This window comes from Candoia aspera, chromosome 1, assembly GCF_035149785.1.
Source record: "Candoia aspera isolate rCanAsp1 chromosome 1, rCanAsp1.hap2, whole genome shotgun sequence".
Lineage (NCBI taxonomy): Eukaryota > Metazoa > Chordata > Lepidosauria > Squamata > Boidae > Candoia > Candoia aspera.
The window spans coordinates 45,723,278-45,749,677 of NC_086153.1; the positions used below are offsets into that span (position 1 = coordinate 45,723,278).

Below are 26,400 nucleotides of genomic sequence, written 5' to 3' on the forward strand. Positions count from 1 at the left end.
TATATTTTGAGAAATGCTGGACTAGAAGAAATAGAAATTGGAATTAAAAATGCTTGGAGAAACAACTTCTGATATGCCTATGATCTATCTATTTTCATATCTATGATATGAAAAATACTTAAGGAACCTTTTATTAAAAGTGAAGGAAGAGTGTGTAAAAGCCAGTCTGCTGCTCAATATTTTTAAAAAAAGATTATGTCAACATGCAATGCCAATCCAATGCAAATAGAGATGGAGCTGAAGTAACAACAGACTTTATCTTCTCAGGCTGAAAAGTTCACAGGAAATAGAGATATCTGCTACTTGGGAGAAAGGCTATGACAGATCAAGACAAAATATTAAAATGCAGAGGCAACTTGACAATACCTTAACAATACCTTGACAACTAAGCTATATTGCCAATACTTTGACAACTAAGGTATATTTCCATCAAGACTGGTTTTCTCAGCTATAATATATGGCAGTGAAAGCTGGATTATCAGAAAAAAAATGATGCCTTTGAATAGTAGTGCTGGAGAAAATAGTTTGGACCACAAGAACAAATCTTTCAGTAACACCAGAAAACTGACCAGAAATACAAATACAGTATGGTAATGAAACTAAAGCTTATGTATTTTGGACACATAACGTGCAGGCAAGAATCACTGGAAAAGACTCTGATACTTGAAAAAAAGTAAAAGCAATTGAAAAAGAGGCTGTCAGAAAACAAGGTGGCTGAATGCTATCAAAGATGACACAAACATAAACTTAGAATTTACAAGCAGTTACTGACAGAGTCCTGGAGAAAGGGTGTCTGTGAAGTCACAAAGACTCAGAAGCTGCTGAGCCACTGAACAAATATTGGCCATCACAAAACATAGACTCTGTATAATTTCTGGTTAACCATCCATTGTGTCTGTAAGCTGCTGAGATTCTTGCAATGAGTGTTATTAGCTTTAGTTTGATCCTAATTTAGAATATTATTCTTTTATCTTAAGAAACTGCAGTTGTAACACACTCATATCTTAATGTTAACAAATCTTAAATATACATCTTGCTTTGTAAATGTATTTCTAAGATATACATTCCATTTTGCTATCATTTAGGTCCTCAACCCTTTGTTGAATTTTATTCTGTAAAGTCGTCAGTGTCCTGTCCTTGTCAGTTATGAGCTGGAAAGCTCCATATAGGCTGCTGGGATTGAAAAAACGAAGTACCATACAAGGCTTAAAATCAGGTGATCTGTTTTATCCTATGAGTACTCAGCCAGCACGATGTATGCAAGTGTTTAAAAGGTTTAAAATCTTGTTGATTCTTGAGTTAGTGGGCATGCCCATAATTATAACTCTTACTATGTGTGCATATGCCACTTCTTAAGTATACGCAAACGTTTTTCAAAAAATACGACGTTTTGGGTATCTGCCTGTTGCCTCTTTCCTCAGTTAAGAGAGGTGTAGAGGACGAGAGCTACGCCCGCGAAATCTGAGGCAAAGCGCGTCAGATGCAAGGCTGGGAGGCAGAGTTTGGCAGCATCCTTGCCGCCGAGCCACTTCACTGAGGAAGAATGATGTGGACAAGGAAGCGTCCTGGCGCAGCGGCGGTGCCGCCGATGAGGACCGTTAGTTCGGGAGGCTGCTTCAAAGGCCCCGCCACGCGCGGGCAGAAAAACAAAACGAAGAGCCAGCGACACTTTCGAATCTGGGCGCGCGGAGCTGAGAGAAAGGGAGGCAGCGACGGGAGGAGGAGTCACGCGCAGCTTCACAGCTCCGGCACGCGCCTCTCAGTTTTACACCCCCCCCACAACTGCGCGGGCGCTTCGCTTCCACTTTGCCGCCACCCGTGCTGCCTCCTGCCCCCACCCTTCGAAGCTTTCTCTCCTGCCGCCGCCGCCGCCGCTTCTTTCAGGCTGTGCCTGACAGTGTGCGCCTCCTACGTGCGTTCCACTTGGTACGGCCCACCTGGAAGATCATGGCGATTGATGGTAAGTAGGCCAATAACGGGCTCCTCTCCTCTCTAATAACCCCCTCTTCACCTGGGCAGCAGACACGGGGAGGGGCGACCCTGCGCGGAGGGGCGCTCCCTCAGGGGAAGCGGGGAGAAAACAAACAAAAAGGGCGCGGTTGATTCCTGGTCCTGGGGTCTTTGACAGGGAGCTTCGGATCGTCGTGGGGCGGGGGCAGGAGGGTGCTTCGCTATTTTTCCCCCGTGGCGCCAGGCGCTGCCACTGTCATAACTGCAGAAAGCGAGAATCAGCGCCCCCCCATCCCGATATAATTGTATGCAAGGACGCTAATATTTTTATTTGAGTCGGGGCGGGGGTAATTTTATCTATTCTCTGCCTAAATATGTGCTTATTTTCAGAGGTGATTTTTTAAAAAAAAGCTACAGATAAGAAAAATCTGTGGAATAGTAGTGGCCAACGGTCACTATCTTTCCCGTTCTTTCGCATTTTCTTTGCGAGTTATAACAACGCTTCAGCCCCATGCCACAGGCAGCAGAAATCTCAAGGCATTATTTTGACTAAAGCTACACAGAAAACAACTGGGTAAAGAAGAATAAACTTTCTTACTTTCTTTCTTTCTGTCTCTCTCTCTCTCTTTCCTTGAAGCCTTTATTGTAAATCCTTATTTTGCTGTGTTAAAAGTCTGATGTAAATAAATAAGGATTCAAGAAGGCTCTGTGTTTGTGTGTTGTGCTTGGAAAAAGAGGTATCCAACCCCACCTTTCCTCATCCTCCTCCTGCTTTATTTCTGCCTGTCTCCCAGAGATGTGGCTTTAAGTTTCAAAGTCAGTTTCTCTTTCCATTCTATATGAATTAGAGAAGGATTGGAAAAACCTTCTGAAAACATATAAAAACTTCTCATTAAAAGCACACAGCATCCATTTGAGTGAGAGCTTTTAACAAGTGATTCAAAGCTAAACATTTACAAGGAAATCAAGCATCATCTGCTTTTCTATAGGCCATTGGTCTGTCTTTTATTATCCCAAGTTTTTGAATATACTTTTGAACTTTTGTAGAATTTGAATATTTAATTTGTTGATAAATTAAGAAGCTGGAAAAAAGAAAGGCTACCGATGGGTTGAAAATGTCATCAGATCTTCAGCAAAAATACAGCATTTGCACTACTAACATCTATTTGAATTTGAATTTTTAACTTATTTTTAATTTACTTAATTTTTTTATAGGCTGCCCAACTCCCAAACGACTTTGGGTGGCTTATAATTAAAAAATCAACATATAGAAAATGCAACCAACTGGAAGAGCAAAATACCAAAACAAAACCAGAACAATACAGACCAACTAAACAAAATGGGTGCTCAACAGCCACCCTGTCCCAAGGCCTAGTATAACAACCAGGTCTTTACTGATTTTCTTAAACAAGGTAAGCAGGGCCGCAACTAGGGTCTGTGTCACCCCGGGTAAACATGGATTCCATGCCCATTTTGGTGCCCCCCAGCACAGTGCCCGGGGCACATGCCCCACTTGCCCCCCCCCCCCCAGTTGCGGCCCTGAAGGAAAGGGTGGGAGTCAAATGTTATCTCTGGTGGGAGGTCATTCCAGAGGGCAGGAATTGCAACAGACTAGGTGTATCTCCTGGGTCCTGCCAAATGACAATTTTAATTGATGGGACCTGGAGCGTATCCAGCCTGCTGGATTGAATTGGACAAAGATGACTGGAGATAAGAGGTCCCTCCGATAGCCAGGCCCTACCCAAAGCTAAGTTTGTCTGAAGATGTTCTCTTTTTTTGGTCATTTTGGTCTTGTTTTTATTCTTCAAAAAATGTGGTTTGCTACAATTGATAGTCTATCTTATGTAGTATAGCGGCAGGCTGCAACTATTTATTGTATTGATATGCTTGATGAAGTTTTTTCCCATCAAACTTCATAACCTGAATCAGGGCCATAAATCTTAGTGTGTTTTCCATTATGCTTGTGATAGAATCTGCATTGGAGATTTTCAATATTCATATAGTAGCATGGGGCTTTTGTACAGTTTCTATAGTTTTTCCTTGGTCTGTTGACAAATGAAGATGTGCATATTTATCCAATTTGCCCAATTGTATAAACATTTAACATACTACTTGGCTCTCTGATTTGTGATAGAGATTAGTTCTTAGGAATTATGTAACAACCCAGTACATTCGTTGGCCTTAAAGTAATAAATATTGATCTATTACCATCTGCATTATTTTTCTCAATATATATTTTATGGATGTATCTTATGCGTTAAAGTAATGTTAATACATTGCATATACCTCCTGGGCAACAGTATATATAGACTGTAGCTTGCAAAGGACAGCATGAGAGTGCCTGGGGCAAAACTTTGTTTTGGTTACCTTATGGTATATGCGTCAAAATACAGAAATTGACCAGCACTGACCTTACCATTAGTATGGAATATTGTATGTGGCACAGATACAACTAAGGCTAGTAACTTAATCAACACCTCCTGTATCTTAGTAAAAAATGTTACATAAAGCTGCATTTCCTTTTCTTATCTCAGTAATTAAACATCTAGTATTTTAGCCATGACAGAATGATTTTAACTCTTACATGTGATTGTGTTTCAGCTTTTGCATTTGTTGTATTTAGTGCTGATTTGGCATATCTATTAGCTTTGTACATTTGTTCTTGTTGTGATTATTAAATTCCACTATATTAAAAAGGTAAAGACACCCTCAAGTTGAACTTAATTCCTGTTGACTACTTAGGCACATTCTTGCTGTTTTCTCAGCAACGGTATGGAAATAATTTGTCATTGCTTTCTTCTGGGATATTCTTTGACTTTGCGATGTAGCCTATAGCCATGATTTCCCTGATGATCTCCCATTTGACTACCAGCTGGCACTGACTCTGCTTAGCCCAGACAAGGTCAGCAAGGTGCTACCACCTGCTAAGACTTCATTATATTCCTGAGAAAATAACAAGGTGTTTAAAACATTAAATATTTTTTTTCATTTGTGTATTAGGATTTAATCTCAATTTCTTCCAATAACTGGATCTTATTTATCAATTGAACTAATTAACAAACAACAAATCTAATATATATTACTATATTGGGAAATCCCAGTATCAGTGCAGGGTCACAAAGTGAAAGAACAACATATAAAAGGCTTTCCTAAATGACAACAGATTTAGGGCCATGTGGCTTTTGGGGAAACAAGAGGATAATATCCCACAGGGCAGATGCAAACACAGAAAAATCTCTGAGGTCCCATAAGATAACATAATTTTAATGATTTGGCCTGGAGTATGCCTGCTGTACTAGTTATAATAGAACAGGCAGCCATAATTGGAGAGAGGCAGTCCTGCAGATAAACAGCCCCTGAGCCATGAAGAGCTTTATAGATGACAAACAGTACTTTGAATTCCTAACTGGCACCAGTGTAATTCACAGAGCAGAGGTATACCCATAACCACTCATGTCACCACATTCCAGACCAGCTGTAGCCTTCTAGTGGTCTTCAAGTGCAGCCCCATTACAGTGCATTGAAATGGTTGGCCTGTGAAGTGAGTAACTGTGAGTTGGGACAGACTTCATCCTGAATTTGTTTCTCCCCATCCTTATAAGTTTCTGTGGTGCAGCATGATAATATTAAGATCTGCTGAGTCTAAAACATGAGCCCATAAGCACTGTTCCAAGCATGACTTGTGATTACAGTTTTCTGAATAATCATACATTTAAAACATTTTGTAGAACCTTATTTAGTTCTAAAGAAGGCTAGCAGATTTCAGGGAGTAGAAAAGAGAAAATCTTATCTAAGCACTCTTGTATCACATGACCATAGTATGTGAGTTTTTGCTTGCTGATCATTTTATCTCTGTTTTTATCTTCCTGTCCAGCCTTCAATGCCATCTATTACCACTGGAAGAGCCACTGCTTTAACTATTCCCATTTTTGTTTTCATAGAAATATTCTTATCCTTCATGAACTTGTTTAATTTCCTTTTACTTCTCCAACACAGCATCCATCTTTATCCTTTTTTAAAGCCAGGAAAATGTAACTATCTACTACTTTCACTTTGCCATCAATTGTGAGTTCAGTAAACAAGTTGGTTGTGATTATCTTTGCCTTCTTAATATTTAATATAAACCTAGATTTTTTTCAACTCTGTATTTTAACTTACTTTAACTTTAATTTTTATAATATTTTTTCCAAAGTAGTATCTTCAGTTTATCTCAAAAGGTTTTGTCCTACAAGTTTAATCCCAACTGTCATTTTTTCCAATCTACCATTCCTTTCCTTCTTATTCTGAATCTGTTTATCCCATTTAAGTTCTTACAGTAGCTTTTAATTCATTGTAAAGTTTCTTCAGAAGAATAATCAGGAGTTCTGTTATATACTTAATATATTCCCCATTTATAACATTAAACCACACCCCCACCAGAACTGGAAGGGCAAACTACTGTATATAAACAGGGAGCAAACCCTACACTCACTCACACTGATGATGTTACCTAGTTGGGAATGAAATGTTTGCAAGCAAACAACCAAGCTCAGAGAGCACCAAGGACTCCACAGTGTGTGATTCCTGTATGAAAGCAGAGATAGAAAAAGATTGCTTAAGTTTGGTATGATGACTTAAGATGTTAGTATTTCAAAATCCAAATGGCATCAAAGAATTTTCTGTATCTCTTTGCTGACATCAAATGAGCATCCTGATTTTTGTATCCCAGTTATAGCACCCTAATCAACACCAATGTATTCCTGTTTTTATTTCTTTCCTCGTACCCTGCATCACTGAGAGCTGGTCTAGCTTCTCTCTTGTTCTCTGTGCATATCTGAGCAATTAAAGAAGGAAATGTGACAGGTAAAGTTAAAAATTATATCTAGGACTAAGCAAGGCCAGCATTAGTAGATCCTCAGATATTTGTTTTTATGGTTTTTGGCTGAGTTATAACTTACATGGAACAGCTTATTTTGATTAGGAACTTTTTCTTGCAATAAAAATGCTCTGTATACTATTAATGCTTACTAAAGCTGTATAAATGCTTACTTAGGAATCAAGTTATGTCAGTCCAATATAAAGTACAATTTATATATTTGAAACTCACGTAAAAATGTCTTTAGCTATAGAATCAATAACTACAATGCTTTGAGTTTTTGAGGTTTTCCAAATCATTTTTAAAAATCGTAAGATAATAAAGTCTGAATAGGAGTCAAGAGTATAAATATTACAATCTATTTTATATGCTTCTATTAATGTTATTTTTTTGAACAGGTGGAGAGAGAACTTGTGGTGTACATGAACTAATTTGCATTAGAAAAGGTAAACATAATTTTATATATATATTTTTTAAATTCTGCCTCATTGCATGTGATTCATGTAAGAACTGGCTATTATGTAAATGGATAGTTATTAAATCAGGTATTCATATTTACAAGAATTTACTTAAATTTAATCCAGTTTTCATTTTAGTCATTATTTTATTAATACTTTGTGGTGAAGGGAAAACATCTGCCACCTTGTGAGTAAGCTACAGAAATGGAGTATGAGTGTCTGCAGACTCAATACCTGTTGAGCATAAAGGCTGCTTTGAAGAAAGGGCAGGTGTGGGGGGTTGGAGGAGATGGTTGAAGCTCACAAAGAAAGCTGGATTACCCTTATCAGGCCTGTATATACAAACTCCCCCATGCTTCTGTGCTGCCTGGCTGAGATTCTGCCCATTGCTCAGACGGAGAAGAGAGCTGGTTCCTTGTGCTGGAAAGCCTTACTCAGAAGGAAAGAAGGGGCCAGAAACTACTCAAGTTGTTTATATGCTCACAGCTGGGGCTGGAAGTCTTATTGAGTCTGTTGGTGTGAGAGCAGGAGAAAAAGCCTCAAATTGCTGCTGCCAGTTCCATTTACTTCCTTGGTTAGATATTTTGAGTACTACTTTAAGTTGTTGATTTGTTTTTGTTTTCAACCCCTGTCCCTGAATGCTCAAGGGACTGGGAGGAATATAGTAGGTTCTCTTTAGTAGGTTCTCTATAGAGAGCCCAGTGTTTGCTTTCTGTTACTCACTAGTCAGCTCCCTGTCTTTCTATCTACAAGGGTCTCTGCCACACTGGTGTCAGCAGTGGCATGAAGAAGAGGCCTAATTAGTTGGTCACCCAAAAAGTGCAGGCAACTGACCCATGGAAAGAATATCAGAGAGGATCCGTTGAGGTGTTCAAGTAAGCACTGCATGTTGAGTGCAACAAAGCTACGTCCTAAAACCCAAGCTTTCTCTCAATTGGTTCAGCAATAGCAGCTAGCCAGACTGAGAAGATGGACAGAAAAGATGCAGCAGGTAAATCAAATCAGGATGATGACTTCTCTGATGAGCCAGCCCAAGCTCTAATTTTAAAGGATCCAGCTCTATCTGTAGACCAGGCTACTGGCAGAGATATAGTGGGCATAGGGAATGGCCTTGAAAGACAGGAGGAAGAAGTGCTACCAAGGCATTGTTCAGAGAAATGGTGCTTGAGTCCTTTCCAAAAAAACATTTTGAGAAAATGTCTCAGACAAGAACCTCAATTCACATCAAGATAAAGTGAGGGAGGGGGAAGCACATTCAGACTTGTAAAATTCTATTACTATAGCTGTTCCAATAAAGGTAGTTTTAGATGGAATTGGTTTCTTGGTCTGGTCTCTCTTATAGGGCTTACAAAATAGATCCAATCACAGCCATTCTGCAAGCCATGATGTGCCAGCAACAACATTGGCAGGAACAAGCATGCCATGATCAGCTGCAAATGGAAAGATTTGCCAGAGGGAGAGAGCCCACTATGAACAAAGGCATCATGAGCAGATGTCAGCTATTTTGGAGCTCTGCAGACAGGATGCCCTTGCCTTAATCCCTCCTGCCATTCTTCTTCCAAAACTTTGCATAGAAATAAAGGTGGCAAAGATGGGGGAGAATGAGGATATAGCTGCTTATTTAACGATGTTTGCAAGAGTAGCTACTGTGTGCCATTGCCTGGAAGGAGAATGGATGATGCGGTTGACTCTACCTGATTGGGAAGGTCTTGAAAACTTTTAGCAGTCCTTCACCCAAGGAGGCTGCTGACTATGAAGTGGTTTAGGCTGCAATTCAGCAACAGTTCAACTTCCATACTGAGGCTTATTGACAATGGTTTTGACGGTATAGATTCAAAGTAGAGGAATGATGTCAAGAAGACTTGATCTGGCTCAGAGAGCTTGCCAAGAAGTGGCTGTCTCCTGAAATATGGACATCCCAAGAAGTGCTTGATTGCATAGTCTTAGAGCAATTTGTTGCCATCTTGCCTGAGACAGAACAGCGCTTGTTCTAGAATACTGTTTGGACAGCTGTAACCAAGATTTACAGCTGGCAGAGGACTATTGGCTCACCACAGTAATGTTTCTGGATATGCTGAAACTAGGAAGGGGGGCCCCACTTGGGAAGATAGCTGTCCACCAACTAAAAAGCCAGAAAGGTCAGCCAAAGAGTCATACCAAGTACCATCTCTGCTGTAAGGAGAGGCACTCGGCCCAAAACTGCAAGGTGTGGTTGACCAAAGGCCCTCCTAATGGTGGTAAAGTATTAGTGGTCAAATTGATGTACCCCCGCTTTCCCAAAACATCACCAAATATTAAAATATCCTTAAAAACACTAAACCAGTAAAAAAAAATTAAACAATTGAAATAACTGTTGAAATATTACTGAAATACAGTTTTAAAATTTTGTGAAAAATTTCAACATAATGAACTGTAGTCAGTGTAGGCTAGAGAATAGAGAGTTGGTGTACTGAATGTCTAATGATCATGGTATCTCTTTCAACATAACCAAAGGATATAATGTATAGATGCACAATTTATACCCCAAGGTTGATCTGTTTCAACCTCTCCTCCAGTTTTTGTGTGGGGTCCCTAGCTCCTTCCTCAGTGCCATCAATTTTAGGTGGTTAAATAAAAATTATAGCTGATTAATTTAAAATTGGGCAAGGTAGAAGGGTTTAAGAAAAAAAGTGCTTTCTACCCTCTGCTCTTTCAACACCTACTTTCCCCCTTGCCTTCCTACATGTAGTCACTATCACGTTCCACAAAACCTATTTATGGTTTTTGATGTTGAAAAGTTATTCACCGCTTATATAACAGCAGAACCCTCTTTTCAAATGTGTGCTGTTAGGAGTTCTGTAGAGAAATAATAGTATACAAATTTGACATTAAAATGATTTATTTATTCAACTATTTTACAGAAATGGCATTTTTTAACTCCTTTTCTTCTAATCTTACTCTCTATCAATCCATTTATGGAGACACTCAATTTAAGAAACACAAGCCTCATTAAGCTTTGTTTAATGGAATTAATCATATAATTGTATGGATCCAGATCATATGGTGTACAGTATGTGCAAACCCAGTTATGCCTGAAGTTATTCTTCCCCTTTCAAATATAAATGAAAATAAGTAGAAAATATATTCAAATATGTGAATAGACCCTGGGCTTTTCAGTACAATGGATTCTATGAGTAATGGGATTATTTTAATATAACAATTATATCACACATTGGGTAGATATAACATTTAAATAAATAGATAAATAAAATATGTATTAGGTGGTATCATATATGAAGTTACCTTAGAATTTTGCAAAGAAGAAAATAAGGAATGAATTCAATTCTGTTCCTGGCTGTTGATTAACGTACACTGTGATCTCTTTCATACTGATAGCCATTCAGATTTTATGCAAGAGCATATAGTGACTATCTTTGCCATCTTTGTTGTTGTTATTATAATTCCAATTTGTTAGTATTTTATCATTTAGTGTAATAATGTTTAGACTGTATTATTTACTATTGCTGTTTATTATTTGTACTATGAATGTTTTAGTGATGAGTTGTAAACTGCCATGAATCTTGGTACATTAATGGTATAGAAATATAGTCAATCAATCCATAGTTATTCACCCCTTGTCCATAGTCATATTTTACACTTAGTATAAAGTTTCAATTTTAACCTAGAAAAAAACACAAGGTCACTAAGCCTATTTTACAATACTAGAAGCATTGTATGTTTTGTTGGTCCTTTACCATCATTAATATTAGAGGGTAGATTTGATTTGTCAAGGACATAATGTTGGAACTACTCTAGCCAGTCAAGTTGTTGTTTAAAAAAATACTATATGAATATACAAATTTTTAAAATAGTTATGTAAATTTCTAGAGCATTGATAAAAAGATTAAGAATACATATTTTAAGCAGGATCAAGAGTACCAAAGTTATCACCAATAAAACCAGATGTTTGTTCCTTCCATTCTGTTACTGAATGTTTTGACAGTAGTTCAAATAGCCCTGTAGTAGCCCTGTGATTAATTCAGATTATATAAAAGAATAAAAATAGATATGTACTTTGCCATGATTATCTGAATTTCCATTGGTATCATGAGCCTCGGCTAAAGAATGTTGAAAAATGTGGCTTTGTCTACTAATTTCTACATCAGATATACACACAGCCACTCATAAAGGAATAGAAGTGAATGAATGCTAATTATGTATGAATAATTAAAATATTGTACCTGCAATGTTTGTCCAGTAAAAATAGGAAAGTGTTGTAACATCAGTATTCTCATTAAATCAAAAATATTACTCAACTTCTTGCATCATGGTTATAAATTACACATGATAGCATACATACTAGCTATATTAATTTACAGTAATCTGTTTTCTACTGATTTCTCGCACTGATTCATTTGGTTAAAAAACCTCATTTTTTGCTCTGTGTTATCAATCATACAAAATATGTCTCTTCTGCTTCATGGTATGATCACATGGTTTGATCACAGCTCTGTGACACTGTAGTCCTCTGGCATGGGCATCTACATGGAAGTTCATAACAACTGCTGGATCAGACTAAAGGTCTGTATAGTCCAGAGTTATATGTTTGTGGAGTCCTTGGTGCTCTCTGAGCTTGGTTGTTTGCTTTTAGCCATTTCATTACCCAACTAGGTAACATCATCTGTGCTAGTGAGTGTGGGGTTTGCTCCCTGTTTATATACAGTAACTTGCCCTGCTAGAGTTGGTAGGGGTGTGGTTTTCTCCTTGGTAGTTCCTTGATTAGAGTATTGTTTTCTGCTTGATTGTTTGTCTGCTGTTAATCCCTGCTTTTCTGGGTGTTGGCTGCTGGAGGGGATGTGTTCTGGGTTTATTTTGTTTCCTTCTTAGCTTTTTGTTGTCTCTTTTGAATGGTGTGTAAATATGGTTTGTTTCTATGTGTTTATTGATGGCTGATTTGTCTGAATTCCAAGCTTCCAGGAATTCGGTAGCATTTTTGGATTTGGCTTGGTCTAGGATGCTCACAGTTTCCCGGCTGAAAATGGCTAAGTCTGTCTATGTGTTGTGAGATTTTCATCGTGTCTTCTGACTGCTAATTGGTGTTTGTGGATGTGCTCTGCTAGTCTTCTGCCTGTCTGTCCTACATAGTGGCTGTTACAGTCCTTACACTGTATGTTGTAGATGACTCCTGTTTTTTCTTCTTGGGCTACTGGGTCTTTTGGTTTGCTTAAGATGTTTTGGAGGGCTTTAGTTGGTTTGTGTGCTACGGTGATGCCGTGTGGTTGTAACAGTCTATTGGTAGTTTCTGAGATGTTTCTGATGTATGGCAATGTTATCCTTTTCATAGCTTGTGTTGGTTGTGCTGTAGTGGATTGAGTGGTCAGGCACTTTTTTTTTAAAGTTGAGTGGGTATCCATTTTGTTGGAAGTTGTTGTATAGGTGGTCTGTTTCCTTCTTCTGGTGTTCTGGGTTGCTGCAGTGCATTTGTGCTTGCCTGAATAATGTCCTTACACAGCTCCTCTTGTGGGTGGTTGGGTTGTTACTTTGGTAATGGAGCCCTTGGTTAGTGCGGGTTGTTTTTCAATAGACTTGCGTTTCTAATTTGCTTTTGTTTCCTCTGCTGATGAGGATATCCAGGAAGGGTAGCGTGTTGTTGTTTTCTTCTTCCCTTGTAAATTTTATTCCTTTGAAGATGTTGATTGTTTCATGTGTCTTCTCTAGTTGTTCCTTTTTTATTATGATGAAGGTGTTGCCTACATACCAGATCCATACTTTTGGATGTATGTGTGGGAGTGCTATAGTTTCTAGATGCTTCATTACAGTCTCTGCTATGAGTCTTGAGAGTGGTGATCCCATGAGTGTTCCTCTGATTTGTTGATATATTTGTCCAACAAACTGAAAGTAAGCAGTGAAGTGTATTTGGCTAGGTCGGGTGTGTTGTGTAGTACTGCTGCCATGGATTCTTTTGCTAGTTCTGGATCTATGGATATGAAGAGTGCTGTGACATTGAACAAAACCATAATTTCATCTTCTATTTTAGGTCTTTGATTTTCTGGAGGCACTGTAATGGGGAGTTGAATAGAATATTCGCTCCCCTCTTTGAGATGTCCAAGCATTTTTGTAAGTTCTTTGGCTATGAAGAAGAAGACATTATGGTTTTATTCAAATCAAGCAGGAAACAATACCCTAATCAAGGAACTACCAAGGAGATAACCACATCCCCACCAACTCTGGCAGGGCAAGCTACTGTATATAAACAGGGAGCAAACCCCACACTCACTAGCACTGATGATGTTACCTAGTTGGGTAATGACATCTGCAAGCAAACAAACAAGCTCAGAGAGCACCAAGGACTCCACAGATCAACCCTGAGCTGCATATATTCTCATCTATTGGAGTTACATGTTTATCCTGAAAAAGAGTTGATTTTGAGTCAGTATGATAGTGATCTTCAAAAGTTTGAAGGACTGTCATCTCAATAATAAATGGAGCACATTTGTTTCTGTTGCTCCAGAGGATTAGCCAAACCAGTAGGATCATATTACAAAAACAAAAAATAAACACTGATTTAAAGTAAACCTTAAAAAGAACTTACTGATGCCACAGGGTGGTCAAAGATTTCCTGCATCAGTAGGCTGTGGAGTAGATGATCTCTGAGACAACCATCCATTTTTATGATTCTACTGTTCATTGATAAAATAGAAATAAACTTCTGTTACAGACTTTTTCTGCATCATACATATCTTTGCAATCTGTTGTATACACCTCATTTGCTTTTTTCTAAACTCTAAATCTGGCTATTTTTCATTATCCTTTCAAACAGTGGAATGTCCTCTTGGGATAAGGTGAATAAACCAATAGAATTAAAACATTAGTGGTTGTTTTTATTACGTACCCATTTCTTAATTTTGTACTGGAGTGATGACTTCTTGTTCAGTTTTTTGCCATTTAGTGTACATATGAAGTTTGGATATATTGCCCTATTGTATTTCACTTTTCAGATTGTGTAAATGTATCATATAGAATCTGATTTCCTTTGGGTTATGATACTTTTGGAAAAGCCCCATTATTAATAATTTTTTACATTTGTGCATCAGGAGAATAGCAGGGAAGGAATAGTATTGGGAAAATTATGTATTATCAAGGTTTTTCAGTCACTTGTACACATGAAAATGCCAGAAGTTTTGCAGAGTAATTGTTGGTTCAAGCAACAATAAGAGAGTATTAGAGAAAACAAAGGATACTGGTAGACTTCCAGTAATCTAATGTAAACTGCTTATGCTACCATGAGTAAAGTTAAATTGAGAAATTATGGTCTAACAGGAATAAGAGTTGATGAATCCCAATAAAATATTGTCTTGATCCCATTCTTATTGTGAAATTCATGGGCTGCTTAGGGTATTTGGAAAAGTGGTTTGAACCAGAAGGAATGAACCAGAAAATACCCCTTTTGGTACATAGAAAGGAAAATCTAGTTAATGTATATTATAAAAACAATCACACAAATGGAGAAAATGATAAGAACATTTGATATTCATGAAAAAAAATCATTTGTACTTCAGAGGTACAAGAGCTGGGGAAAATGAACACATGCTTACCTGAAAATATGTTTCATATACAAATCATATCAGTAGTCTAGTGCGATCTACTGAGGAAAAGCTCCAATGAACAGTGAGATTTTTAAGTAAACATTAAGTCCTTTAGCTTGCACTCCTATATATGCTTATCTGGGAATAACCTATATGGAACTCCAGAATTTTCATTTGAGTAGACATTAATAGGATCAAACTGTTAGCTGCTTGTTTATAACTCCTTTAAGAAAATATGAACTCTTGATTATTTTAATTGAGCTCTTATTACCAGTTGCTATTCCACTATTATATGCTAATATATGCACATGTTTATTATGTTTTTGTATTAGTGCTACTTGCTCAATAGAATAAAGGTTCATAATACACAAAGGGATTGTTTGTGTACATACTTGTTAAAATGTATGGACTTGAAGCAAAGAAATAAATTAGTTTCTTTTTCCTCCCCCTTTTCATCTACTTTGTAGAATTTCTGCTGATTGTAAATAGAACACATGAGAGTGTGAAAGATGGTAGAGAACATGACAAGCGCCTTTGATATAGGTAACATCTTAAAAGAAAAAAACGCAGCAAAGTCATTAAATTGTGCTATGGAGTTTATGCGCTATATGATATACATATATAAAATATTTCTTAGTTAAAACTGTGGCTGAATATTTCTTTTGAAATTAGTTATGTATTAAAGTGAGATACTGCATCTGTACCTGATTATTATAAAGTAGATAGTTTTATAAATATGGATAGATTCCAATATTGCTTGGGTAGATTTCTGCTTGTAGAACAGAACTTCCTTTTTTTCTCATCCCTTGCCTATTCAAATCTATTCAGAAGGTTTGAGAGGGCAAGAATACTTCTGTTTCATGAAAAATGCTATTCTACTAGTGCACAGACACAATTGAAAAAAAATTAAATAATGCTTCAGAATATTTCAAAGTAAAATGTTAAAAAATATTGAACATTCCAGAGTTTAACAAATCTACTATCAAAGATTTCAGCACTGGAAAAAAAAAACTACAGCTGGGAGATCAATCATTTACTATGCTGAAGTTCAGTTCTTAAACTGTATAGCTATTTTATGAAATTTATAATTTGTCCTGCAGACACTTTTGGCATGATGCATCTACATCTATTTTGAGTTTTGTTTTTTAAACACTCATCTTTATCAGTTGCCTGAGAGTTAAGGCAAAAGAGTTTTGGCCATAGAGTTAAGATAATTTTAGTTTGGATTTTAGCACCATGACAAAAAATAACTACTTTGGATTTACTGATGTATATGAAGTTTGATGCTTTTGTATCATGAAATCCAGTCACATGTTTTAGATATCTGTTATAGGGGCTTTATAAAATCAGTGGAAAACATGGTTGTTTTTCACATCACCTATAACACTGTGGCTCAAATTACATTATTGTTGCAATAATTACAATTTTCAGTCATCCCATATGGTTCTTAGGAACAGATATTCCTGCTGCAGTGTATGACTCAGCTATGTAGAACCTCTCCCACCCTTCATTGTTTTGTAATATATAAACTAGCTTTGCATTGTGAGTAGAGTTATATATTATCTAAAATGTTTAAAAATATTTTTAAAAATATTTTAATATGTTTTAATGCAGATATAACCACTCCTTAGAGTTCTCTGATTAAGTGGCAGTAACTATCTGTTTCTTCCAAAATTTCATTGCATTACATAATTTTATTGTTTTTATTTTGAACACTTTGATAAATATTGGAGTTCATGCTGGATATAATTCACAGTTACTTGCTGCTAATAATCTACAATATTGCGTGTGTTTTACTTGGGGCTGTCTTTGAAGACTGTTGGGAAACTGTAGCTGGTCCAAACTACAGCAATTACTGATAAGCCTGTTCACTTTCAGTAGAATTTCGCCCGTCCTGTGAGTGTTGTTTTGGTTACCAGTAGGTTTCCAGGTATAATTCAAAGTGCTGGCTATTACCTATAAAGCTGTTTGTGACTCAGATCTTCAGTTCTTAAGAAACTGAGTGCCTTCTTGTAGTAGAATCTTCCTATCTTGTGCATGCTATATGGGAAAGATTATAATTGGTTTGGAGGATGGCAGAGCAGAGATGGGCTTTCTCTATTACTATACTATGGAACTCTCCCTGTGCCCCCCCCCCCCCAGCCCTCTTAACAACATTCAGGAAGCAGGTAAAAACCATCTTATTTTGTTGAGCTTTTGAAGATAAGTTGAAGAAATCTTCCCCTTGGGGGCTAAATTTATCTTTTTTAGTATTAGGCAGTGACCATGTGGTCCTATATTTTATGGTGATTTTATTGTTAGGAGATGTTATTAATGTGTTATTGTTGTGAGGTGTCTAGACTGTGTTGAACTGGCCAGCATAAAGAATTGTAAAATAAAGTAAACAAACAACAATTATTTCTTAGTTCTACATACTTTTAAATAAGATTTGGACATTGTCATTGAGTCATTCTATAGTTACAGTTATATGTACCGTTCATACATTTCTACAGCTATGTTCATTACATAAATTTAAGTTTATATCCCTATATATTAGTTTGTTGATTCCTAATGAGAAATTTCCCTTTTTAATATACATACATACACATTTATTTGCAACCATTGGTTTTAGCAAAATTCATATAAAATTACAACAATCCAAACCAGTTCAATACATCCCCTCTGATATTAACAGCACTATTTGTCAACATCTGCGTTCGTATCTTCCTTGCAGTCACTGCAAAGAATGCAACTTGATTCCTAATGAGAAATTTCTCTTTTTAACATAAATGTTTATTTTATAACAGTAAGGAATTAGAAACCTAAATATTAGAATAATAAGTCATAAGAGACTTGTTGCATGGATTAGTGCAAGGTTTCTCCACCAGGGTTCTGTGGAACCCTAGGGTTCCACAAGAGGTCACTAGGGGTTCCCTGGGAGATCATGATTTATTTAAAAAATTATTTCAAATTCGGGCAACTTCACATTAAATAGGTAAGTTTCGTTCTTTATTTTTAGTTTAAGAACACTGTTAATGCATATATACAGGCCTACTTAAAATGAATATAATAATTTTGCAACTTGTGGCCTATATTTGAACCTGAATGTGCAGGGGTTCCCTGAGGCCTGAAAAATATTTCAAGAGTTCCTCCAAGGTCAAAGGGTTGAGAAAGGCTGGATTAGTGTTTAGTGTGGATGATAGTAGGTAACATTCCATTTTATAAATCTACAGCTGTATTTGTGTTTACAGTGCAGGATTGTATGGTCATAATCTATCCAAAATTAAACACTGTAAAATAAAAAGCTGGTCAGAGTAAATCACATTGAGTTAAGTGGAACTTACTTCCAGGTAAATTTATATATGACTGCAAGCATAAAGACTTGTTGATTTAAGTGGGATCTAAGCAAATAGCTGAATGGTAGATTTCAAAAAATTCCCATCTCTCAAAGATTTTGTCCCTATAATGATCCTGATCCTGAAATAGTGGATCATATTTTATTGTATTGTGAATTTCATATGAGTCTTCGGCAGGAAGCTATCTGGACTATTTTAAAATCTAAACCAGGAAAGGATACCTCTGCGTACGTAAAAATTCTACTTGCAGATGAAAATCCTGCGATTACAGTGGCAACAGCCAGATTTTTAACAAGGTTTTTATTAACAAATCAATGAGTTGGGCTTTTATGTGTATCATGTAATATTTATTAAATATTTTATCTGTTAAATTGTTTTATTTAATGTCAAGTTTAGATTATATTTGTAACTTGTTTTTGGGCCTATTGGCTGTAAAAATAAAGAGTGATTGCTAACTCTTTCCCCTGCCGAAAGCAATATGAATTATTATAGCTTGATCTGGCCCAGTATTTGTGTTGTTAAGATGAAAGTCCCTCTAATTTTGGGGAACTCAAAGCCTTTTAAACTGTAGGCTGGAGCCCTTTGAATCACTAGTTGATCTATAATGCCATCTAATGGCTGATTTTTGAAATGTATAAAAAAGACTTAAACCATGGAAAATCATGCCCTTTCAACAATACAAATGCCCTTTACATTTTAAAATAAGGCATATTAAAAACCTCTTTGATTATTTTCATATTGCTGGAGCATAAATAAATATAGCAGTAGTATATGCTGTTGTATATTGCTTGATTTTTACTTGACTTAATTAGTTATATATTGTTAGGTTTCCTAAGATCTAGTTTATCTATTGCTTATATTCCAAAGTGGTTACCTACTTGGTATTTACTATTCCCTTAGAATTAGAACTGCTTTGGTTTTAATATATCTAATTAGTATTTTTGTATATTCTAATTTGATACTCTTTAATTTCTATTTCACTTGGTTTTTATGTTGTTATTATTGTCTACATGTATATTTGCCAGAGTTGAGGGATTATGGAATCCACAGGGACAAAAAAAGAATATCTTACTTGATATTCTGAAATCTCTGCACTGGTTCATTGATATTTAGTACCCCAGCACACACCATGACCTGTGCGAGATGGAATTTTGGGATAATGCAATTTCATTAATATAGTGAGAACCATGTCGGCTATGGATAGGTGTGCTGCCAATTTGTTAATTCAGTCACAGGTGGTGGAAGGAGAGAGTAAGAAAAGTTTTTACATTATGTCCAGAGAAACAATGACATTTTGCTTCCTTATCAGCCTTCATGACAGGCTGGACCTTGGCCCATTATAGAAGGTTTCATTCCAGGGCTGCCTGTTGTGACCTATCATCTCATATCTCAATCCTAGCCTAATACTTCATTTGAAGCTTATCATATGAGAGCCAGATCTATCAAGGTTAGAGGTGACAGCCCAAGACCAGACTAATCAGTTACATGTCAAGACACAGGTAGCCACCACTTCTCCCATCCAGAAGTGTGATTTCCTCCGCCTTTGACTGCCTAGGCGAGAGAAAGACGCACAAAAATTGAGCTTTGCTACTGCTATAAATAGAACTTGCATTTTATACTTGGCAATTGCTAGATTTCTTCTTTAATGATTTCCCTAGTTATTTTTATCTGCCCTGAAAAATACTATAACTTTTCAAATTGAATTGGCCTTTAAAGCATGAGTATATTAATTGACGATGATGGGTTTCAGATAAAGCCTGTATTACTTTCATTTGTACACAAGGCAGATAACATTTCACTTAGAATGTTAATAATTAAACTATCAATGACATGCAGTGAGATAAATATACAGGGCCATATGCCATTGGAAATTGCGAGTCAACACTTTATGTAAGTTAAGAAAACATTTCAGATATAATTCTAGCTGTTTTAGCTTAATGATATTCTTAGGACTACATTCCTGTATAGTTGAAATTTTAAGTGTGAAAGAAATACTAATTTTGTATAATTAAAAAAAACTTGTAAAAGAGCATCTATCTTTATTTGCAAAAGAAAATTTTGACATAGTAAAATTTGGTAAATTCTTGATCATTCATTGTTTATCTGTATGTATTAACCATGTTGAATCAAACTGCAGGTGTGGTAAAAATGTTTAAAGGATTGATAATCATTAGAAAATGTATCCTACATTTAATTTACTTTTTAAAAGTTTAATAGCTTTCAGGAAGCAATATTGAATCATTACTTAGGATGTCAGTGTAGATACAGTTAATGTCATCTTTATAATTGTTATCAATTCTTTGCATTTAAATTGATGAGGAGTTACCATTCCTTTCTGTAATGAACTAATGCTGTTTCTATTTCATTTATGCCAACATAAATACTTAATGCTGTATTGAGATGTTATATAGCATAATAAACTGTACTGTATCTCATCCCTTATTTGGAAATAGAAATGCTGCTTGATGCCATTTTTCTTAATTGAGTTATAGGTTTATTAAAGCTATCAATGTAAAGTCATATCTTCTATATTCAGGTTGTTTATACTCCTTAAAGATGGATCCATGTGTGTAAATTGATACAAAACAGATAATTTCCAGAGGCATACATTTGTCATTAGACAGGTCTAGCTGAAGCTAAAATTGCATATTTTAGTAGTATCCTCTTGCCTTTGTTCCCTTAACCTCACCAAATAGCATTAGGTAAAGGGCTTATACAAAGGACTATACAGGTAAATATATTTGATTACAGGTTTATAATTAATATTTTGATTGCATTAAATATGATTTCTATAATAATATCAATGATGCTTTGATTCCTAGTTGTGATGAGCAGGACTCCTGTATATATTGATAGGAGCAGTATGCAATAGTGAATATTTTGAAAGACTGTTTAATTGTTAGCTGTTCCAGAATATCAATACAATTTTTTGCTGTTTCCCTGCTATTTTCAAATTAGGATTACCCTAGATGTCAGTTTCTGATGGGAAAAGGATCTGATTTAAACGTCCTTCCTAACCTCATTCAAATAAGTGTTATAACTTTTCAGTAGTGGAAAAACAATTGAGTTCTGGTTAAACTGGAGCCAAGCTTCTAGCATTATGTCAAAGGGATCAAATAGTAGTTGTGCCGTTAATGGTCTTTAAGAAAATTCACTTAACTTCCACTTAAATGGAACTTAATAATGAACATTCTATTGTTCATTTTTTCAGGTTTTAAAATATATGTTAGAAATTGTGTAATGTACTCAGATCACTTCAGTTATTGTTGGGCAAAATAGAATAATATTATGAAATAATAGTAACTGAAAAGACCTGCCCTTTATAATCAGTCATTGTATGTATAATAGAAAAAGAGTATGAAGCAAAGTCCCTACCTAAATATGAAGAATGATTCATACGAGAAAAGACAATCCTTAAGGTATCTAGGTCTGTAGGGCGGAGATACATAACTTGAGGATCTAGCACTACCTGCAGCCACAAAAACTTTATGGCTCCCAGAGATCTCTAAGGGTTTTATCAAATTATAGCTTGGAATGTGACAGAAGAGGGTTTTTTTGTTTGGAGAGTAGTAATGTTAATTATATTAAGTGTAGCTAAATAAATGAATCAAAATTCAGTTTTGTTCTCCAAATGCCCAGAAAAAGTTGCACACCCCTGATTTAGTACTACAGTTAGCTCTTAACTACTGCTACCATCTGAATATACAAAGAGCAATAGCAGGTCGTGGAGTAAACCTTGGATTTATGATAACATAGAACCATTAAATTTTTTAAAATCATGTTGAATTGTTTTAAAAAAAAATTATTACCACAGTCCAGGAACCCTGTGGCTTCAGAAGTCTTTTCTCTCAGATTGGGAGAGGTTATAGGTAGTCCTCATTTAACAATCACTCATTCAGTGACCTTTTGTAGTTACAACATTGCTGAACAAGGAGACTTACGACTGGTCCTCGTAGTTGCAGCTGTCACAGCATCTCTGCAGTCACATGGTCATGATTTGGGCGCTTGGCAACCAGCTCGCAGTCACGTAATCGTCATTTGCAACCTTCGCTGCCAGCTTCCAACAAGCAAAATCAATGGGGAAATTGGCAGGAGGTTGCAAATGGCAATCATGTGACATCACACCTAATGACTGCGCAGGATATGCCTAACGATGGCAACTGGAACTGCTGCAACTGTCATATTAAGTTGGTGCGGTCACATGACATCAAACTTTATGACTGAGCCACTTAGCGACAGAGTTGCCGGTCCTAATTACCACTGTTAAGCAAGGACTACCTATATAGGAACTAAATGTTGCCTTTTTTCAGCCTTTCAGCCTGGCCTTGCTTTGAGCATAAGTTAACCCACATTTTCCACCTTCCTGAACAGCTCCACATACAGCTTCATATATAGCTGGCTGGTTAGCTCTTATGGTCCTAAAGTTGCTACTTGCTGTTTTCTCTGGTCCTGTAGTCCAGGGGATGACGTTGGGATCTGCAGAAACCAGCCAGTAACACAGGCAATTGGTTCAGAGGCCTCTGATTATGGTGCAAAAAGTCTGGCTCCAACTACTCTTTGGGATCATTGGCAGGGATAACCTGCCTTCAGTGATAGGTTGATAGAATTTATATGCAGAAATCATTGATGGCATTCTCAAATAAGAGTCAATAGTTTGTCACTGATTAGTAGTCAAGTCAGATTTAAGTTTTTAAATCAGACTGTAGGTCTTATTATGTACTTGCATATAATTTGGGGTGAGGTGTGATAATTTGATTATTATAAAATGTGTTGGCCTTCAGTCTGATTATGGTTTTGTTTCTTCTAGTATCTCCTGAGGCAGTTGGATTTCTATCAGCAGTTGGGGTACTTATCATCCTGCTGTTGATTCTATTTCTATATATTAACAAGAAGATGTGTTTTGAAAATATTGGAGGCCTCCCAGACCTCAATTCCCAATACAGTGCCAGAAAAAATTCGCAGGACAAACTGCGTAAGTATAAAATTCTATGATAAATGATTTTGAAAGACACAGGAAAGGTCTAGTGCAGTAATGTATCATGGAATGATAGTCTGGCTGAAATAAAAACATATCTGGTAAACTCCCAAATATTTTTATTAATGTATCTTTAGTGCTTGGTTAGAATTATTTATTTAAGGTAATTATTTCATTTTAGTTAGTTTAAGAGTTGAGCTTTTAAAATACTGGGGAAAAACACATGGGTTTACTTCTCCCAAATACAGTTAATTAAATTATACCATCATGCTAATATATAGCAGAACAAATGTACTTTCCCAGGTATAAGGGAAAATGTTCTTATAGATTCCTCAATATGAGGAAAAGCTAGAGGTGGACCAGACTGTCCAACTGAAGCTCAGATTAGCTATTGGGTTATTTCCCTTCTGATACACTGGTGTTTCTGACTAATGAGTGTACCAGTAGAAAAATTGCCATCACAGCCCTGGCCTGGATGATGCTGCAGTGTCCCACAACACCATCTCTAATTGATGAGAAGGGTCGGTGGGTTTTGCCTTTTATTTATATTGAGTCCAAGCAGAAATTATTGAAGTTAGTCCCAAATGGACAGTAACCTTACTCAAATTAGGAGTCGCTGTATGATCACAACACATCAGCTTCTTTAAATCCATTAATTTAAGTAGGCTTTTATGCTTATATTTGTTTAGATCATATTCATGCTTCTAGAATGTTTGTAGTCTGGAATGAAGTTCATGTTAGGGCATGCTTTATAAGTTATTTATAGCAGAAAAATGCAGGGGATGCATGCTATTGATTAGATTATTGTTTTGTACTAGCCCAAAGGATGTACATTTTAGAATATTATTTAAATATTTAAACTTTTCCTTTGCAGGTGTAAAGTAAAATCCAACACCTGCTATTCAATATTTTAAATATTTGGTTATAAGTAGTTCATGTTTTACTATAATATTGTAAGAATCCTAGAAAATAATTGATTCTGGCTTCATAAAGAAAATATTTGTTCCTGTTTATTACTTTTAAGATAATAAACTCAGAAGACTAATTTTAATTGCCCTTTGGTTAAAGGTACATATTGTAATTTTTTTTGTAAAATATTACTTTATTAATATACAACTGAAATATGGCATTTTTCAAAAATTTTCAACAAAATCTGAGTCTTCCTTCTGTGTCTTCTCTGGTTGACACATTAAGTAATGTTGTAGATGATCTTACTAGTGCTGTTGGTGATGTCAGCTACACAGTAGCTGACTCTGTTACCGAGCAGGTAACAAGCATGTTCAGCAGTTTTCGGACAGAAAGCACAACTACAGTGCAAGAAGATAAATCTCTAGCAGATAAAGATAAAAAAATAACGTCATTAAATAATACTAAAGAAAACTTTGTGAGAGAAGAATGTGTATCAGAAGAAAAACACAGACAAAGTGCTTCTTCAAAAAAATGTACAGATGACAGTAGGGAGTTTTGTCCTAAGAAAGGCAAAGTAGATTCTCAGCAAAATGTTCCTGAACCAAAAGAATTTCTTAATGAGACAGAAGTTTGTGAGTCACATGTAAAACATGCACAATGCAAAAATAACTACTTAGAAAAACATATATCAAAAGATATTAGACAGAATTGCAGTACTCGTAAGCCAGAGGAATGTCTTAATCAAGAACCTGATAGGCAATCACATACAGTATCAAACCAATCTGATGAAAAGTTGTGTAAAAGAATAAAACAAAAATCACCGGAAGTTGACTTCAAAAAGACTAAAGAAGTGCACAGTATTTCATTCAGGAGTCTGGAAGCAACTGAGGAACAAACACCAGAACTGCCAGAATCAAGATCTAAAAAACTAAACCATTTTCATGAAATAAAAGGAAAGAAATACAAGACACTTGTGACAAAGCAGGAAGAAAATGCAGCATCTGATCTTTCAAAGAAAACTGAAAAGGAAAAGACTAAGGACTCAGAATATTTTTCAAAAGAAGTGAGTAGTAAGAAGACACCAGAAAAAGGTGAGGTGTCGTATCATAACCATATTTTATCCATTCAACCTTTCCTGGATCTTTTACTACATGCTTCTTTTCTCAGCTGTTTTATGGAGTTCATTTATCTATACAACAATGCTTTTTATGATATGTGTATTTTCCTTGAGGTTCTTTTATGAATGAAAGTATAACTCATACAATGATTCCTTCTCTTCTCCTTTCAACACTTCCCAATTTTGTCCCTGTGGCTCAGAAGGGCTCTCTAATAAGGCTGTGTAATACTTGGATTTGAAGGCAAAAAGGTGCTTCTGGGTATGCAGCAGCACAAATTTATCACCTGTCTGTTGCCACTCCTCAAAATAGGCAGTGTTTTAGTAGAAAAAGATGCTGCACAGCCTCCAAAAGAAGATGCATTTAATTTAAGGAACAGTAGACAGGTACTATGTTCAGGCTTTCAGGTACTCCAAAACATCATTTTGCGTTCAAATCCGAAGTGATATACAGTATATCTCAACTTTCAAATCCTTTTGAGAAGTTTTTAGGCAACTACAGGGCGTCAGAGAGACAGTGAAAAAATGATTGCCTTCTTTTCTTGCTAACATTGACTACAATTTCTGAATATTGGTTTGCATAATTTATTGAAATACCTGTAAGGTTATTGAAACATTTTTCTGTATTGAACATTATTATTTATCTTAAATACCAGTTAACAAACTTTTTCCCCATTTTTCTTTCTATTCTTCCTTGATTTTTGTATGGATTGTATTGAATAAAAAAAATTTCCATGGTTCTTTAACTCTAAATATATATGTTTGCTTAATATATACACAGATCAGGGTAGGGACTACAGGAGTATATCTATTTTAAGAACAATATTGGGAAACCTAACATGTTTTGAGCTATTATATTACAGGTAGTTCTCGAGTTATTACGGCAATTGGACCAGAATTTCCATTGCTAAGTGATATGGTCATAAAATGCGACGTCATGTGACCACATTGCTTAGCAACAGCAATCCTGGCACTCCTCGTTGCCATCATTAACCGAATCCCACGGGTCGTTAGTTGAAGACCCATCCTAATCCAAGCCATTCCTACTTTGGTCCCTCCCAGCCACAAGCCTCAGTTCTTCCAAGGTAAGTGAGTGACTCCCCTTTAACTCCCTCCAACTACCTATTTCCCCCATCTCTGCCCTTTTGGTCACCCTGTACCCTGCCTTGCACAGCCCCAGAACCGTGCAGCTCTGGAGCTCCTTGCCGCACTGCAGCTCTGGGGCTTCTTGGCATTCCG

The 26,400-nt window shown here is 36.3% G+C and overlaps 1 protein-coding gene across 3 annotated transcripts in view; it reads left to right on the forward strand.

Annotated features, from left to right (window-relative positions):
* The first annotated feature begins 1,832 nt into the window (after nt 1–1,832).
* The window catches only part of SYT14 (synaptotagmin 14), an 81,975-nt gene continuing 57,407 nt past the window's right edge, over nt 1,833–26,400 (forward strand). For 2 of the 3 annotated variants that reach the window (XM_063303030.1, XM_063303037.1), the window contains exon 1: nt 24,262–25,138. In XM_063303030.1, the coding sequence (XP_063159100.1) occupies nt 24,262–25,138 (877 nt within the window). Of the gene's footprint in view, nt 1,961–7,203; nt 7,252–22,970; nt 23,136–24,261; nt 25,139–26,400 lie in introns of those variants that run through there. The other variant, XM_063303044.1, reaches the window with a different exon arrangement.